Here is an 18,842-nt window from a genome sequence, read left to right as displayed (position 1 = left end):
TTAAGTAGGTAAAAAAAGAGGTGCTGATGAACAGAGTGACCACAGCCAGGTGAGGGAGGCAGGTGGAAAAGGCTTTGTGCCGTCCCTGCTCAGAGGGGATCCTCAGCACAGCCCTGAAGATCTGCACATAGGAGAAAACCATGAACACAAAACAGCCAAAAACCAAACAGCCACTAACAGCAATGAGCCCAAGTTCCCTGAGGTAAGAGTAAGAGCAGGAGAGCTTGAGGACTGGGGGGATTTCACAGAAGAACTGGTCCAGGGCATTGCCATGGCACAGGGGCAGGGAAAATGTATTGGCCGTGTGCATGAGAGCATTGAGAAAAGCACTGGCCCAGGCAGCTGCTGCCATGTGGGCACAAGCTCTGCTGCCCAGCAGGGTCCCGTAGTGCAGGGGTTTGCAGATGGACACGTAGCGGTCGTAGCACATGATGGTCAGGAGGAAAATCTCTGCTGAGATGAAGAAGAAAATCAGAAAAACCTGTGCAGCACATCCAGTGTAGGAGATGTCCCTGGTGTCCCAGAGGGAATTGTGCATGGCTTTGGGGACAGTGGTGCAGATGGAGCCCAGGTCGCTGAGGGCCAGGTTGAGCAGGAAGAAGAACATGGGCGTGTGCAGGTGGTGGCCGCAGGCTACGGCGCTGATGATGAGGCTGTTGCCCAGGAGGGCAGCCAGGGAGATGCCCAGCAAGAGGCAGAAGTGCAGGAGCTGCAGCTGCCGCGTGTCTGCCAATGCCAGCAGGAGGAAGTGCCTGATGGAGCTGCTGTTGGACATTTGCTGGGGCTGCACATGGGCACCTGTTCATGGAGAAAGGACGGTGAAGAGTTGGAGCAGATACCTATAACCAAAATCAAAGCCATTTCCCATATACCCTCCTCTGTAACACACAGACAAGGTGTTTAGTATTTTCAAGATCTGGGGTTTTCTTTTTAAGCTCCCCCATGTCTTTCCTGGTATTCTTGGATATCAGAAACCCTCAGCAATTCTGCTGCATTTATGGAGAACAGAGCAAGTTCTGTGAGGCAAAGTGATGAGTGGAGAGTGAGGGACAATGGTCTGTCATTCTGACTGGTTCAGAGTTTCTCTGGGTTTTAACCTTGCTCAGGTGGAGGGTGATCACCTTCCCATGCTCTACCTTAAAATGTCACCAGGTACTCCTGGGAGCAGATGGATCCACCTCAGCCCAGATCCACACTTGCAGCCAAGGACTCACACTGCTCATTTCACCAACCCAGCAGCATTTCCAGTGTCAGAACACGTCTGTCTTTCCCCATCAATCTTCTACCTCAGAGATGCTCTAGGACAGGTTTGCACCCTGGATTGGAGCTCCCAGCTTGGACTGAAATCTCAGGGAGACTCCCTAGTGTCCTTCTGATGGCATTGGATTGAGGGAGATGCAGCTCCTTCCCTGGCTGCACTGACAGCATTGCCCAGAGCCGGGCCCTGGGGACAGCGTCACCCTGAGCCAGCTGTGCCCCCTGCCAGAGCCCCCAGGGCCGGGCAGCTGCTCCCAGCCCTGTGCTCTGTAGAGGGAACTGGGCCCGGGGCTGCAGAGCTGCCCCACGGCTCTGCTGCAGCTCTGCCTGCACAGGAGGGGCTGCACGCCTTGGAGCCCCGGGCCTGAGGGCAGAGGCTTGGCTGGGGCACAGGAGGGAGGGGGCTTGTTCAGAGGGAGGGGCTGCACTGCAGGGGCTCCTGTGGGCATCTCTCAACTCTCCCTGCCACAGCATTGCTGGGCCTTGTTTTCTCTCATTGCCTGATCTTCTCTCTGCTTCCTGCAGATTTTCCTCCTGCAGGTGTTTCCCTCTGCCTGATCTCTCCCTGCCAGCACTCACAGACCCCAAATCTCTGTGCACTCTCCTTGGCCCTACAGAACCCTGCCTGTTAGCAGGGAACTGGCTGGGGGCAGGTGCTGTTTGCAGCTTGGAGAAAGGACAGCTCAGACTGAGCCTGATGGCTCCAGCAAAGGTGATGCTGCTGCTGTCCATGGGCAGAGTGGCTGAAAGCACATTAGGGATCTCCTGTGAACCAATAAATTACAGTTTAGGTATCTCAGGCACTTGACAAAATTCATAACTAATAATTCATACTATCATTAATATTTAACCCTCCCTTCCTGCCATTCTCCAATAGTTGGAAACTGAATACAAAGTCTTAGGACGTTTCCACATTTTTATCAAAAACCCTTTCTTGGAAATATTTTATGAATGTTAAGAACCGCTCAGCATGTCAGAACTCCATGAGCATTTCACCTCCCCTGCCCCAGAAATCCTCAGAGTTGTACTCACAGAGTCTGCAGGCATTGGCATGTTCCAGCTTGAGGAGATGGCTCCAGGAGCTGCAGCTGCACTGTCCTGCAGCCAGAGGTTCCTGTGCCAAGGGCTGGCAGTGATTGTGCCCCAGGCACTTCTCAGCCCCTTCCCAGCCCTGACTGATTGAAGCTCTCTGTGCCTCTGTGCTGTGCCCGGGCTGGCTGCAGGCAGTGCCCCAGCCCTGCTGGGCTGGCACAAGAGCTGCTCATCCAGAGAAATGTGCTTTTGAAGCTCTTCTTGGTGAGCAGGAGCTGCCTCTGTGCCAGGAGCCCAGCCCAGCTCAGCAGCACAGACACAGCACAAGGACTTTAATCAGCCTCTGGGCCTTTGTGCTCAGGCCCTGAACATCAGTCCCTGAGAGGCAGCTGAAGAAACCTCTGCAGAACTCCAAGGCAGAATCCAACTCCAAAGTTTCTTGCACTTTTAATGGGTCCCACTGAGGGACATGACTGAGCAAGTGTCCCCAGGCCCCAGGCAGATCAGAGAACTGCAGGCAGTGATGACAGGTGGGGACAAAGAGAAGCCAAGTCTTGGTGCCCTGGGCCACAGCAGGGTCTGTGCCAGCAAGGGCTGGGAGGAGACACCTTGTCCTGAGGCCCTGGGGCCTCCTGGCACAGCCCCAGCCAGGCTGGGCACTGTCAGCCCCTTGTGCTGCCCTCAGCATCCCCCCCTAGCCCACATCCCAGTGGCCTCAAGGATCTGCTGCAAGGAGTCCCTGGGGAGCCTTGCTCAGCAATGGCCCTGGGGGCTCCTTTATGCTCCCTGCAGGGACTGCAGGTTTTTCAAAGGACTTGGGGTTTGGCTTTTGCCTTGCAGTCTCTGAGAGCTTTGTGCAATCATGGCCTCCAATTATCTGCTGTAATTAGTCCCTGGAGAGGCTTTGTCAGTAACAATACTCAGTGGGGCTCATTAATGCTTCAGGGTACTTGAGTTATGTGAAGGTACTTGGTGTTTCCCTTTTGATACAGACTCTGTGAGAAGGATTGTGCAGTTGCAGCCGCCAATTATCTACTTTAATTAGTCCCTTGAGAGCCTTTATCAGTAATGACACTCATGGGCTCATTAATGCTTCAAGGTACTTCAGTTATTTTAAGGTATTTGGTGTTTCCCTTTTGATACAGACTCTGTGAGAGGTTTGTGCAATCATGGCCCCAATTATCTGCTTTAATGAGTCCCTTGAGAGCTTTGTACTGACACTCAGTGGGGCTCATTAATACTTTCAGATACTCAAGGTTTTTAAGGTACTTTGGATGTTCCTTTCCACTCTGAATCTCTGAGAGGTGTTTTTTCCAATTCTGGCCCCCAATTCTCCCCCCCCTCAAGGAGTCCATGAGGAGCCTGTGTTGGGGATGGACCTCAGTGGGACCATTCATGCTTTGAGACACTCTGAGTTTTTCCTCTGACTTTGACTCCTGGAAAAGTTTCTGCAATCTCAGGCCCTGAGGTTCCAGGGCTCAGCTCCAAATGCACCACGGGGCTCATTAGGGTCAAGCAAGTCCTGACACACCATGGCTCTGCCTTGATTTCCCTCGGCTCTGGAGTGTTTATTAGGCAGATTTCCTTTTACAGTTGTGAAGAAATATTTCACTGACCTTCTAAGCAATAAGTAATCCTATTTTCAAGAGTGTATTTTATTACTGTTCTCTTTAGAGAAGAGCTGATTGCAGCTTTCTGTGATTTATATTGATGTAGGGCCGCTCCTAAGGAGGTCTCACCAGGTCAGAGAAGTTTTACCTTGAGAGTTGACCCAGTGTGGACAACCTTGCCCCGCATTCCCCAACCTCATGTGAGAAACAATTTTCACTTTCAAAAATTTAAAATATCAAGATCTTATCAAAATACAACAGAAGACTGAATAAAGAAAATAATACAGTGCAAGAAGCAAAGGATTCAGTCACGATGTGCTCATTTACAAAATGGATGTTCTGTCTTTTATACCTCTGGCCCCTCCCAAAGTCTTGTCAATCGACTCCTTCTTCACTGTCCAGTGGTGGAGGTCACTGTCTCACACCTTGATTGGAGGTCAGGTGTTGCAGACATCTTTTCATGAAAAATCCTTTCTTTAGGATGGTTCCTCCTGAGAAGCTGAGAGGCCTCAGGAACAAAATGTAACCAATGGTTATCTGCTGCTGTGGAATGCAACAGGTGGATCTGTGATTGGTCTCATAGAGTTGTTTCTAATTAATGGCCAATCATGGTCAGCTGGCTTGGACTCTCTGTTTGAGACAGAAGCTTTTGTTATCATTCCATTCTATTCTTAGCTTAGCTAGCCTTCTGATGAAACCTTTTCTTCTATTCTTTTAGCATAGTTTTAATGTAATATATATAATAAAATAATAAATAAACCTTCTGAAACATGGAGTCAACATTCTCATCTCTTCCCTCATCCAAGATCCCCTGTGAACATCACCACAGTCAGGTGCTGCCATAGTAACAAGCCAACCCTCCCAAATGCCCCAACTACTGAGGCCATCCTGTGATAACAATGCTAGGGGGAGGGGAAGGATAACTGTACAGCTACAAAACTTCTCCTAACATGTATTTAATATCCAGCCCTTAATTGTGAGAGTCAACCATAGGATTACGCATCTATAACAAGCCCCCTTTTTCTTTTTCTATAAGTCATTTTGCTCAAACAGTTAAGTAAAAAATTTTCTTTGTCTCTTAAATGAGTCATACCACCATCTGTGGATGTGGGCAAGGACAGTGGGAATAGGAGAAAAAATCTCAGGTTTTTCATTAGACACACTCATTTGGAATGGTCATAATGGCATCCCAGTGGTCCAGTATGGCTTTGACTCCCATCTACCGTGCCTGTGTGGCTGCTACCCATAGTTGGTGCATCTTAGGGGTGAGTACAGAGGCCAACTCGGTCCTGCCCTCCAGTCCCTGTTGAATTAAAAGAGAACTGAGGAATTACAGAGGTCTGGTATGGCCTTTTGTCCCCACCTTACCATGCCCACGGGGTTGCTACCCACAGCAGGGCTATGGAGCCTTCTTGGTAGCAAACAAAGGGGCCAACCTGGTCTTGCCTTCCTTCCTTTGTCTTATTTTCTTGAAGAAGCTGTCCCATTGCCTTTTACAGTCCCTTGTGTGTTTCCCCTCAACAGATGCTGGTAATTCTCACCCATGAAAACAGCAAGACAGTTCCCTAGCTGGTTGATGGAAGCTTGACTCTACTTTTTGGGCGTCTTGGTGTTTTCCTGGTTGTCTTTCAGTCTCTGCTTGAGAGTCAATCTTGTTTCACCCAGCCTGGATGTTACAGTCCACTCTTTGGGTTCTTCTCCTGGGCCTTTGACTCTGTTGCCATGAGTCCATCCCCGCTCTGCAGCTCGCACAGCCGATTCGGTGGTGAGCGGTGCCTGAAAGGGACCTTCCCACTGGGGAGTTAGAGGCTGATCTCTCCATGGCTTAATCATCACCCAATCCCTGGGATTAATATTATGGATTCTGAAATCCAGGGTGGTAGTTTGAGGAATTGCCCCTTTATGTCTTAGCCCTTCTAAGGTTTGTGCTGTAGACATCACTTATTTCTTGGCATTGGCTTCCCCTTCCTCATAGGTGGCAGCCTTCTGGGGTGAGGTCAGGAAGGGAAACCCAAACATCATTTCATAGGGTGACACCCCCAGATCTGACTGGGGTTGGGTTCTAATTCTTAATAAGGCCAAAGGGAGACATTTTATCCATGACATTTGGGTTTCGATCATTACCTTAACTAGAGCTCCTATAAGAGTTGGATTCATTCTTTCAACCTGACCAGAAACTCTGTGGATGCCTTGGAGTGTGTAATTCCCATTTTACTCCCAGGGCCTAAAAAACTTTCTGCAATATCTTTGATGTGAAATGAGTTCCCCAGTCGGAATCAATCCTGTTTGCCATCCCATATTGGGGAATGATTCATTTTAGAAATGTTTTACTCACTTCACTGGCATTGGCTTTCACAGTGGGTATCACCTCTACCCAATGAGTCACATGATCTACTATCACCGGCAAAAACTTCCACTGTTGTACCTGGGGAAGCTCAGTAAAGTCTACTTGGATGTTTTTAAAGAGACTTAAGGCCAGTTCTCACCCTCCTCTGGGTGTTTTCCTCATTATTTTCCTATTCACTTGTTGACATATCACACCCTGTTCAGTTACTTGCTTAGCTATCCCAAAAATTCCTGTGCATCCCCAATCCCTTAGAAATTGATCACTTAGCACTTGTGTACCCCAATGTGTTGTTCCATGTATGCCTTCTAGCATTTTCCTGGCAACAGGATTATTCAACATTTGCCTCCCATCTGCTGATCTCCACTTCCCTTCATTATCTTTCTTGGCTACTGTTTTGAGGACTTCTTCTTCTTCTGTCCCATGAATATGGGAATTTCTTGCATTTCTCTCATGGGTGTTAATACTATTATTAGTTTTTCTGTCTCTGATTCAGTTGCATTTTAAGCTTCTAAATCGGCTTCATTGTTCCCTTGCGCCGTTTGAGTCACCCTTTTTTGATGTCCTTTAACATACACCACTGCTACTTCCTCTGGTAATTGTAAGGTTTCTAACTCTTCTAAAATAATTTTTTCATGAATCAGTCCCTTTCCCTTTGAATTTATTAGCCCCCTCTCTTCCCAAATTTTTTCCAAAGGTATGCACTATTCCAAAAGTGTATTTTGAGTCCTGTATATATTGTTCTCCTTTTCCATGCTAATATTTCCAGAGCTCATTTTAGGGCATATAGTTCACATGCTATAGATCACATGCTGACCAGTTGGAAGGTAACTTTCTCTTTTCAATGGCCACCAACCCTTCATGCACTATAGTGTACCCCGATACCCTGTGCCCCTTTATTACCTGTGAAGATCCATTGATGTTCAGTCATTTTCCACCTTGGAGTGGTTGATCTGTTAGGTCCTCTCTTACTTTAGTTTGATATTTTATAACCTCTAGGCAATTATGTATTAATTCCTCACTTGTATGGTTCTCCATACAAAAACTGGGCAGGATTGAGTTGGTTACTCATGATCAGCACTAAACCATTATCTATTAAGATGGCTTCATACTTTAGCAGTCGGGAATCAGTGAGCCATTTCTCAGCCTTTTGGCTCAGGATACTCCTTACCAAGTTTGGGATATATATCTTCAATTTTCCCCCAAAGGGTAAGTTTTTGCTTTCTGCTATGAGTAGGGCAGTCACTGCCACAGCCTGAATGCAGGTTGGCCACCCCCGGCTGACGGGGTCTAGCAGTTTTGATAAATAGGCCACTGGTTTCCTGGATCCTCCCCAGTCCTGGGCTAACACTCCATGTGCTACCCCTCTTTCTAGATCCACAAACAGACAGAAGGGTTTGTCTAATGCAGGAAGACTCTGTGCCAGTGCACTGACTGATTTTTGCTTTAAAGCTTCAAACTTTTGTTCATTGTCTTTTTCCCACCTAATCTCTTCCACTAACTTTTCATACAAGAACTGGATGGCCTGCGTGTATCCTTCAATCCATAGCCTACAATATCCCAACAGGCCTAAAAACCTTCTGACTTCCCTCTTAGTTTTTGGCAGTGGGACTGAAGCAATCCCTGTAATTCTCTCAGGGTTCAGCCGCCAGCTCCCTTGACAAATCACGTCCTTGGTATTTTACTTCCCTCTCTACAAAATCAAGTTTCTCTTTTAATATCCAAAGTCCTTGTTCCCCCAGAAAATTTAACAACACTATGGTGGATTCCCAAACTTCTTTTTCTTCCTGTCCTGAGAGAAGCAAATAATTTACATATTGGATGAGCTTTATCTCAGGTTTAATGGAGAAGAGTTGTAGTACTTCTCCTAGGGTTTGACCAAAGAGGTTTGGGGATTCGGAAAACCTTTGGGGTAACCCAGTCCACTGAAGCTGTTGTTTCCTCCCAGAATCAGGGTTCTCCCATTCAAAGGTAAATATATCCCACTTTGCTCTGCCAGTGGGCACACCCAAAAAGCATCTTTTAGGTCTATGACACTAAACCACTGGTGTGCTGGGGGGTATTACTCAATAGTGTATAGGGATTAGGCACTACGGGGTACCGATTCACTGTTCTTTTGTTCACTTCTCTCAAATCTTGGACAAGCCTGTAAGTCCCATCTGACTTCTTTACTGGTAATATGGGTGTATTATGGGGGGACATACATGGTTCTAAGGTCCTGTCCTCAAGTAGGTCCTGGATCAGCGGCTGGAGTCCTTGTCTCCCCTCCAGAGAAAGTGGATATTGTTCTACCCAAACTGGATGGTTTTCATTAACTATTTTTATTACTATAGGTTTCATGTTCAATTTGCCTCGTTTTTTGGTTTTGCCCACACTATCTCATAAATTTTCTCCCCATCTTCTTCCCTTAATTGGAGAAGCTTAACTATCATTTTCCCTTACTCTAGAAGCACTCCAATGTCAAACTGCACCTGTAAATCCTGTCCTAATAAATTTCACCCTGCATCTGGAACTAATAGAACATCCCTGATTCCTATTTTATTTGTTCCTTCAAACTTTATTTGCTTTACAACTGACGCTTTGAACCCTTTCCCTTTAGCACCTACTACTTGCACAGTATCTTGACTCTTTCTGCACCCCTTTAGGATTCTACAAACACAAGTTCTTTCAGCCCCTGTGCCTACTAAGAATTTAAATTCTTCCTCCTGGGGATCTATTTTTAAAGTTATCAAGGGCTCCTGATGGTATTCTGTCCCCAGGAGGTAGAGCCCCTGACACCCCTAGTCTTCCACTTTTCCTTTTTGCTCAGTCTCATAGACCCTCAGATCCTTTTCCTTCTGGGGGCAATTCTTTCTTATATGCCCACTCTCTTTACAGGAAAAGCAAACTGGTCCTGGGTTCCCTTGTTTCCTAAACTCTCCTTTTTGTGTGGAGGCCCAGGGGCCTGCATCCTCCCTCCACCTATCTTCCCGCACTTGGAATCTCCCTCCCTTACCTGAGTTGTTCTTTGCATGCTGGTTTCCTTCCCTAATGGCAGTTACCATTACCTTTGATTTTGCCTTGGCCTTCCCTTCATCCCTTTTTACATACACCTTCTGTGCTTCCCTTAAAAGGTCTTCTAACCTCCATTCTTGCCAACCATCTAACTTTTCTAATTTTCTCTGTATATCTGGCCAGATGTGAGTAAGAAAATTTATCTTTAGTAAGATCTGTCCAGCCACCGTGTCAGGGTCAACTCCTGAATACTGCCTTATATTTTTCCTCAACCTTTCTAAACACTCTGTGGGGGTTTCTTTGCTCTTTTGCTGCTCATTGAAAGCCTCATGGGCATTTTGGTTAAGTGGAGCTGCTTCTTTGAGGCCTCTTATAATCAATGTTCTATATTCCTCCATGTCTTGCCTCCCCCCAGTGCTGCTGTGGTCCCTGGTGGAGCGCACTATGGGCATTTTCAGATCCCCAGGAGGTCCTTGCACATGCTCCCTTTCCCATATTTGTATCCCAGCCGCTCGGATCGTGTGTCTTTCTTCTGGTGTGAACAACATAATCATTAATGGTTGCATTTCCTCCCATGTATAAATATTGGGCCCCAGAAACGGGTCTAACTGCTCTGTGGCTGTCGTGTGTTTTAAAATGTTTATATGAGTTCAGTTGTGAAGTTGTTTATCCCTTTATAAGTTAGAAATATGGTTTGGCCCTCGGTTCCCCCCGTGTACTTCCCTCATAATGGTTTCTCCCTAAGCTGGTTACCCCTTGTTTTCCCGCCAATGGCTTGTCCCTCAAGGTGACTGATCCCTTGATCCTTCCCTTTATTCCCTTATAAGTTTATTTCCTCCCTCCTGGTGCTGCCCACTTCCCCTGCCTATCATTGCAACCACCCCTCTTTATTTCGAGAACCTTCCGTGTCAATCATCCTTACTCAATGTATGATTTGCCTCCACAGGCTCTTCCCGCCCTTATGTAATCCTTATTGGTCCAGCTGTATCCCACGCTCCTCCCCTGATCTTCGTTTATTGGTCACCTTGTGTCTCCTCCTGTCACGCTCATTCCCATTATCAGTGCCTCCCTAAGCCATCCTCCTCTGACACCCATCACTGGTCCTGCCTGGGAAATAAAGCACCTTGGCATCCACAAAGTGTGCACTCTCTCCTTCCTTTATCTTGGGACTTCGTAGCCTGCGCCCCTGAGGCCACAGACAGCGCCACTACCCGAGGGTTTTCGAGGAGAACCCAGGAGTGGCAGATCTTGTGCTCTCCTCCGGCCACGCACCGGGAGCAGCTGGCTGGCATTAGTTCAGCTCCCGTGGCCGCAGAGCAGGCTACAGGGAAAAAGCTTTTCCTGAGATCCAAGCTGAGCCTGCCCCAACTCAGCTGCAGCTGCTCCCTCCACTCCTGTCCCTGGGCACCAGAGGGAAGAGGTTCCCACAGCCCCAGCCAGGGACCCGCTCCCAAGGCTGCTGCCATGGCCACCAGGGCTGGCACCAGCTGGGATGCTCGGTTTCCACGGGCCGGGCTACAGGAATGGGATTCCCCAATTTCCTGCTCCCGCTAAAACCGCGCTGCCCTCGCTGCCCTCCCGCCTCCCATGGAAAGCACAAAAGGCAAAGATCCCAGGCTGGGATAAGAACAATTTATTGGGAACAGCAATGAGATAGGAACAAACAGGAACAGAAACGATATTGATAACAGAAGGGATAAATAAAACTGTTTACAGGGAAAACTAAAACACAACTGACTCTTCCTGGCCACAATTTCCTCTGTCTGGAAAGGACACACTTCTCCTCAGGCAGAGAGAGAGAGAGTCCCTTTCCTACCCCTGGCAAAGGCCTGATGTTGGAGTGAATGTAATGACAGGGCCATGGCCACACCCTCATGTTCTTCAATCCCACATCATGTCATTGGAAGAGGCAGGAAAAGGTGCAAGTGTCTTCCCAGCATGGATCACAGGGAAAATGGATCTCCAGGGCTTTTCCCAATAGAGATCCTCCAATGGGGGATGAAGCTGGAGCAGTACACGAAGCTCCTCCTGCACTTGGGGCATTTGTAGGACATTCCTTACTGGTGCCTCTGTTGGTGTTTGGTCAGGTCAGAGCTCTGGGTGAAGCTCTTCCCACACTGGGAACACTCGTAGTACCTCTTCCCAGTGTGGATGAGCTGGTGCCTGATGAGGGTGAAGTTGCACTTGAAGCCCTTCCCACAGTCAGGGCAGTGGAAGGGCCTCTCCTCTGAGTGAATCTGCTGGTGCCTGGCGAGATCAGAGCTGGTGTGAAACCTCTTCTGGCACTCAGGACACTCGTAGGGCCTCTCCCCAGTGTGGATGCGTTGGTGGGTCACAAGGGTGGAGCTGCAGCTGAAGCCCTTCCCACACTCCCCACACTCATAGGGCCATTCCCCAGTGTGGATCATCTGGTGGCTGATCAGGGTGCTGCTCTGCCTGAAGCTCTTCCCACACTCCAAGCACTTGTGTGGCTTCTCCCCATTGTGAAGCTGCTCATGGACCACCACCTCTGAGCTCTGGCTGAAGCTCTGTCCACCTTCCTGGCTCAGGGTGGGTCTTTCCTCCTCAGAGCACCCTGGGCTGGGTTTGCAGCCCCTCCTCCTGTGGCATCTCCAGGCCTTTTCCTCTCCATTGCAATTCTGCACTGTGGAGTCACTCAAAACGGCCTCTTCCATGAGGTTCTGCCATGGAGAGTTGTCCTCCATGGTCTCCATCCTCAGCTCCTTCTCTGGGGGAGGAAGGACAAGGAGAGGATGGGATTTGCCTCCGTGCCAGAGGGAAGGGGAAGGAGATCTCCCCAATGCATCCCCGGCAGGACAGGGTTGGCAGCAGGGTTGTCCTGCAGCCGGGGGCTGTGCTGGGCTGGGAGATGGAGCAGGAGAGAGGGGGAAAGGGGCATTGACTTCCTCCTCACCTGCCTGGGTATCCCAGGGCTCCTTCCTCTTCCTCACAGCCTCCTCCTCCATCTGGCAGAGGTTTGGGGATGTGAAATCCTGCTTTGGGAGGAAAGCAAGGGATGAGCCCATTGAATTTTTTACTGGTTTCAAGGTAAAACTGGGGAGGGTCTAAGTGATAATTACAATTTAAAAAGAAAAGAAGATCAAGGCAATGATACAGAAACACTGCCTTAAACTGACAGAGTCAGGATATAACCTGACACCCTGTTGCTGGTCAGGGTGGTGGCAGCAGTCCCATTAAATGGTGGCTGCAGTCCTGTGGGAGTGATGAACATGATTCTGTCCAAGCAGTGATCCTGTAGAAGGGTCTGGTCTTCCTCTGAAGGTCCAGGGGTGGTTCTGGAGCTCTTGTCCTCTGGGAATCCAGTAGGCAAGCTGCTCCTGGTGTTGCAAGGCTCAGCTTATATCCAGGTAGGAATGCTTGGATCCTCCCCCTGGGTGGAGCATCCCACAATGGGAGGATGGAATTTGATCAGTCCTGCAGTGACACTCAATGGCCCATTCCCAGAAGATATCTCCCCTGGAGGGCGTTATCAGGGCTGAGTCATGGAAGAGATCAAGAACACTGCCCCACCTGTTTAGAGCAGTTGATGAAGATGGGGATTGAAAACATGCATTTGGTTCCATCTTACATTGCAGCCTGAAACAGTGGGGGAATCCCTGCTCAGGGGGTGAACACCACCCCCCTTACCCAAACTGGCTCAGGTGTAAAACCCCTACCCTGGGAAGGCCACACACACAGGGGACAATGTCACACTTGCCCTGCCCCAGGGGAGGTCTCTGTCCCTGTCACTCTGTGGCTGTCCCCCCTTTTCTCTTTCACAGGCCGGGGGCTTTGCCAAATCTAAGAATAATTTTTCTTTTGTCCCTGTCACCTTTGTGACATCTACACAGAGCTTTCCCTTTCTTTTCATACTCTTTTCATAAAAGAGGTATCGCAATATATTGGGCCGAATTTCCACTTTTCTTATATTGGAACCTGCCAGCAGCTGAGCTGGAGCTGTGCAGGACCAATGGATTTTGGAATTGCCACAGAATTGCTTCTAGTGTCAGTTTATTAAATTTTGGGATTTGTTTGCGTTTTCACCACAAGTGACTTGTGGGAAGAGCAAATTCAAGGCATTTTCTGTAGGGTGAAGTTTGATTTTTGTCAAGAAACAACTTTACTTTGTCCGGTGCCCAGGGGATGCTCAAGGGGTCTCTGTGCCACTCGCCCTTGGGGATGCTTGGGAGGGGCTTGGGAGGGTTGTCCCTGTCCCTGTCACCCCAGGCCATTCCCCAGGGGGTGTCCCTGTCCCTGTCACCCCAGGCCATTCCCCAGGGGTGTCCCCGTCCCTGTGACCCCAGGCCATTCCCCAGGGCTGTCCCTGTCGCTGTCACCCCAGGCCATTCCCCAGGGGTGTCCCTGTCCCTGTCACCCCAGGCCATTCCCCAGGGGTGTCCCTGTCACCCCAGGCCATTCCCCAGGGGTGTCCCTGTCCCTGTCACCCCAGGCCATTCCCCAGGGGTCTCCATCATTCTCACCCAGGGAATGCCTGGGGGGTCTCCCTCCCTCTCTCCCCTGTGCCAGGGGGTGCTCGGGGCAGTCTCTGTCCCTCTCAGCCCAGGGGATGCTCAGGGCTCTCTGTCCACTGGCCCTGGGGGATGCTCGGGGGGTCTCCATCCCTCTGGCCTCAGGCAATGCCTGTGCAGGGCTGGGCACCAGGGGCTCTGTGTCCCTCTCACCGCTGAGGCTGCTCGGGGCTGGGGGGGCTCTGCCACCTTCTCACCCCTGGGGAGGCCAGGGGGGTCTCTGTCCCTCTCAGCCCTGCTGGGACCCCACCCAAACATCATCGGGGTCACAGGGACAGGGACACCCCCAAACCCCCAGAAGGGCTGAACCTGGGATTTGGTTTGGGGCTGAGGATTTAGGAAGGGGCTGGAATTGGGTCTGGGCTTGGAGTTGGGGCTGAGATTTGGATTAGAGCTGGGATTGGGGTTAAGGCTAGACATGGGCTTGGCTTTAGGGCTGGGCTTGGGATTGGGTCTGGGGCTAGACGAGTCTGGGACTAGGATGTGATTTAATACAGAACTGTGAGTGTGTCTAAACATGGAGTGAGATTGAGACCAGGATCAGGGTCAGGTTTGGGACTGAGCTCACCCAGAGCAGGACAGGAGGGGATGTCACTGTGGGAAGGTTTGGGGAAAATACTGATTTGGGGAGAAACAAGGTGTGAATGCCTTGGGTTGGGGATTCCTCTTGCCCAAGTCCATCTCTAGAAGTCATCTGGTGTCCATAGAAACCTTCAAAAATCAAGAGTGAATAAAAAAAAAGCCACCAGGAGTGTCCCATTTCCAGTCTCAACCCTCTGGGGTTCTGGTGGTCCCCCCATCTCAGGGCTGTTGGGGATCCCATGGGTCCTGGGGATCCCCCCTCTCCAGGGTCCTGCTAAGGGATGCAGGCAGATTTTGGGGTCCCAAGGTCCCTCTCTCCAGCCTCCCCTCAATCCAGCCACTTGGGGTTCCCCCCCTCTTCCCACCACCCTGTCCTGCTTTAGCGCAATTTTGGGAGAAAACTCCTGAAAGGGGTTTCCTCTAGAATGCAGATTCAGCAGCCCCACCCTCAGCCAGTTTGGGAAAATATTTCCTTGGAGAAAAGTGAAAAAAACACTTTATTTAACAGGCAAAGCATTCACCAGCACAAAAATTGAACAATATTAACCAATAAAACCTCCTGCTGCTGGAAAATAGGTGACAAACTCCAAAAATCCTTCCTTGGGCTGGGGCTTGGCTCACTCACTGTCTTATCAGTCTCTTATCAGTCTCTTATCAGTCTCTTATCAGTCCCGCCTGTATTGGAAATGCCACGGCCCAGGCTCAGCCCGGTGGGCCACAGGTGGGAGCTGCCGGTGGTGTTCTGGTTGTTCAGTCCAGAGCAGGTTTAAACAGCTCCAAAGAAAAAGAAAAACCACAGTCCAGGGAACTTCTCTGCCTCAGAGAGCTAAAAACTAACTAAAAGCAAAGGAGAGCTCTGTCCCGCCCTCTGTCCATCCAGGAGCCGGAATATGGAGGAGTGAGTGCAGTGTCTGAAAACAAACTGCAGCTTCTTCCTCCTCCCCTTGGCTCTCAGAACCGGCCTTAAAGGTGCAGAACTCATTTCTGGGCTAAAGGGACCGATGGGGCACGAGCATCATGAAGTCACCCCAGGACGCGCCCCTGTCAGGGTCAGGGGGTCCCGTCCCCACCTCATCTCCGGGCTGCCGGGGGTGCCCCAGCTCCAGTATCGCCCCTTCCCCTCTCCCCGCCCCGGGGGTCCCCCGTTCCACAGCCCCGGCTCTCACGGGGATCCCCAAAACCAATGTCCCGCCCCGTCGGTACCGGGCCATCCCCACGTGGACCCCCGGGACTCTCCCGAGGGGCGATGGCGGCTCCTCTGCCCCCGAAAAAGCTCCTCTTAGGGAGCCCGGAGATACCCGGGGCTCGAGTCCGGGATCTGCCAGCTCTGAACACTCTCCAAAAAAATCCTCCTGGAGGCCCCTGGCTGGAGTTATTTGGGAATTTAGCTACTTGACCTGGGCTTCTTGTGGGACTTTTAGCAGCCTGGTGTTCCTCACCATAGGGTGGATGAACTTGTTAGTGTCACTGGTTACATTTCCTCCCTTTCCTCCCGTGATTTTAATAAACTTTTCAAGGAAGGACAACAAAATATTTTCTTTTTCACTGGCCACCAACAACAGCCATTTTTCTCATCAGTTCTACCATAAGTTCCCCAGGAGGAAGGAGGGACTGTTTCCAGGTTTCTGAGGGTTCTTCCAAAAAGAGCCACAACCTCCTCAGTGGAGGGAACCATGCTGTTGTCAAAAGCACTTGGGGACAGACAACAGTGCCCTGAACTCACTGTGCCAAAATAATGTTGCAATCTGGATAAGAAAATTTCCGGGGAGATGCCTCCACCTCAATTAAGGTGCTAACAAGACCAAATCCAAGGTGGATTTTATAAAACAGTAAATGTGAGGTAGAGAGAGATTTGGAAAGAAAGAGAAAAGGAGGGAGAGCAAGGGAGTGACAGGGACAGAGACCTCCCCTGGGGCAGGGCAAGTGTGACATTGTCCCCTGTGTGTGTGGCCTTCCCGGGGTGGGGGTTTTACACCTGAGCCAGTTTGGGTAAGGGGGGTGGTGTTCACCCCCTGAGCAGGGATTCCCCCACTGTTTCAGGCTGCAATGTAAGATGGAACCAAATGCATGTTTTCAATCCCCATCTTCATCAACTGCTATAAACAGGCGGGGCAGTGTTCTTGATCTCTTCCATGACTCAGCCCTGATAACGCCCTCCAGGGGAGATATCTTCTGGGAATGGGCCATTGAGTGTCACTGCAGGACTGATCAAATTCCATCCTCCCATTGTGGGATGCTCCGCTCAGGGGGAGGATCCAAACATTCCTGCCTGGATATAAGCTGAGCCTTGCAACACCAGGAGCAGCTTGCCTACTGGATTCCCAGAGGACAAGAGCTCCAGAACCACCCCTGGACCTCCAGAGGAAGACCAGACCCTCCTACAGGATCACTGCTTGGACAGAATCACGTTCATCTCTCCAACAGGACTGCAGCCACCATTTAATGGGACTGCAGCCACCACCCTGAGCAACAGGGTGTCAGGTTATATCCTGACTCTGTCAGTTTAGGGCAGTGTTTCTGTATCATTGCTTTGATCTTCATTTTCTTATTAAATTCTAATTCTGATTTAGACTCTCCCCCAGGTTTCCCTTAAATCCTGTAAAAAGACAATGTGCGCACCCTTTGTTTGGTTCCCAGAACAGGATTTCCCATTCCCAAACCTTGACTCAATGGAGGAGGAGGCTGTGAGGAAGAAGAAGGTGCCCCAGGAGCCTCAGGCAGGTGAGGAGGAAGTCAGTGCCCCTTTCCCCCTCTCTCCTGCTCCATCTCCCAGCCCAGCACGGCCCCCAGCTGCAGGACAACCCTGCTGCCAACCCCATCCTGCTGGGGATGCACTGGGGGGATCTCCTTCCCCTTCCCTCTGGCACGGAGGCAAATCCCATCCTCTCCTTGTCCTTCCTCGCCCAGGGAAGAAGCTGAGGATGGAGACCAGGGAGGACAAATCCCTACAGCAGAACCTCATGGAAGAGGCCATTTTAAGTGGCTCCACGGTGCACAATTCAAACGTAGAGGAAAAGCACAAGAGATCCCACAGGAGGAGGGTCTCCAAACCCAGCCCAGGGTGCTCTGAGGAGGAAAGACCCACCCTGAGCCAGGAAGGTGGACAGAGCTTCAGCCAGATCTCAGAGCTGGTGGTCCATGGGCAGCTTCACAATGGGGAGAAGCCACACAAGTGCTTGGAGTGTGGGAAGAGCTTCAGGCAGAGCAGCACCCTGATCAGCCACCAGATGATCCACACTGGGGAATGGCCCTATGAGTGTGGGGAGTGTGGGAAGGGCTTCAGCTGCAGCTCCGCCCTCATCATCCACCAACGCATCCACACTGGGGAGAGGCCCTACGAGTGTCCCCAGTGTGGGAAGAGCTTCACCAGCAGCTCTCACTTGAGCAGACACCAATGGAGCCACCAGTAAGGAAAGGCCTGCAAATGCCCCAGGTGCAGGAACAGCTTCATGCACCACTCCAGCTTCATCCCCCATGGGAGAAGCCAGATTGGAAAGAGCCCTGGTGATCCATGATCCCTGTGATCCATGCTGGGAAGACACCTGTACCTTTTCCTGCCCTTTGCCAATGACCTGATGTGGCATTGAAAAACGTGAGGGTCTGGCCATGGCCCTGTCATTACATTCAGTCCCACCTCAGATCATTGCCAGGGACGGGAAAGGGACTCTCTCTCTCTCCCCCAGAGGAGAGGGTATCCTTTCCAGGCAAGAAATATGGTAGCCAGGCAAACCCTGTGAGTTGTCTTGTAGTTTTCCCTGTAAACAGTTTTATTTATCCCTTCTGTTATCAATATTGTTTCTGCTCCTGTTTGGTCTTTATCTCGTTGCTGTTCCCATTAAATTGTTCTTATCCCATCCCGGGATCTTTGCCTTTTGTGCTTTCCATGGGAGGCGGGAGGGCAGCGAGGGCAGCGCGGTTTTAGTGGGAGCAGGAAATTGGGGAATCCCATTCCTGAAGCCCGGCCCGTGGAAACCGAGCATCCCAGCTGGTGGCAGCCCTGGTGGCCATGGCAGCAGCCTTGGGAGCGGGTCCCTGGCTGGGGCTGTGGGAACCTCTTCCCTCTGGTGCCCAGGGACAGGAGTGGAGGGAGCGGCTGCAGCTGAGTCGGGGCAGGCTCAGGTTGGATGTCAGGAAAAGGTTTTTGCCCAGAGGCTGCTGGGGCCCTGGCCAGGCTCCCCAGGGCAGGGTCCCAGCTCCAGGGCTCTCTGAGCTGCAGCAGCGTTTGGCCAGCGCTGCCAGGCCCAGGCTGGCATTGTTGGGGTGTCCTGTGCAGGGCCAGCAGTTGGACTGGAGGATCCTGATGGGTCCCTCCCAGCTCAGCCAATTCTGTGCTTCTGGGATCCCATCAGCCTGGGGATGGGGCTGCCAATGGTTGCCGTGGCAACGGGCTCTGGCTGCAGGCCTCAGCTGGTGTCCATGGCAACCACACCTGGCATGGGGTCTCCATGGAGCTGCCAAGGGACTGAGCATAGCAACAGGGGGCTGGGGATGATT

At 50.7% G+C, this 18,842-nt stretch overlaps 1 protein-coding gene across 1 annotated transcript in view; it reads right to left on the bottom strand.

Annotated features, from left to right (window-relative positions):
- The window catches only part of LOC143692675 (uncharacterized), a 169,624-nt gene that overhangs the window by 22,922 nt on the left and 127,860 nt on the right, over window positions 1–18,842 (bottom strand). The window contains exon 3 of the mRNA XM_077172922.1: window positions 11,422–11,773. Coding sequence (XP_077029037.1) covers window positions 11,422–11,773 — 352 coding nt within the window. The remainder of the gene's footprint in view (window positions 1–11,421; window positions 11,774–18,842) is intronic.

This window comes from Agelaius phoeniceus, assembly GCF_051311805.1.
Source record: "Agelaius phoeniceus isolate bAgePho1 chromosome W unlocalized genomic scaffold, bAgePho1.hap1 SUPER_W_unloc_2, whole genome shotgun sequence".
NCBI lineage: Eukaryota > Metazoa > Chordata > Aves > Passeriformes > Icteridae > Agelaius > Agelaius phoeniceus.
The sequence above is the reverse complement of the archived record's forward strand: the minus strand, read 5'-3'. Positions and strand labels throughout refer to the sequence as shown.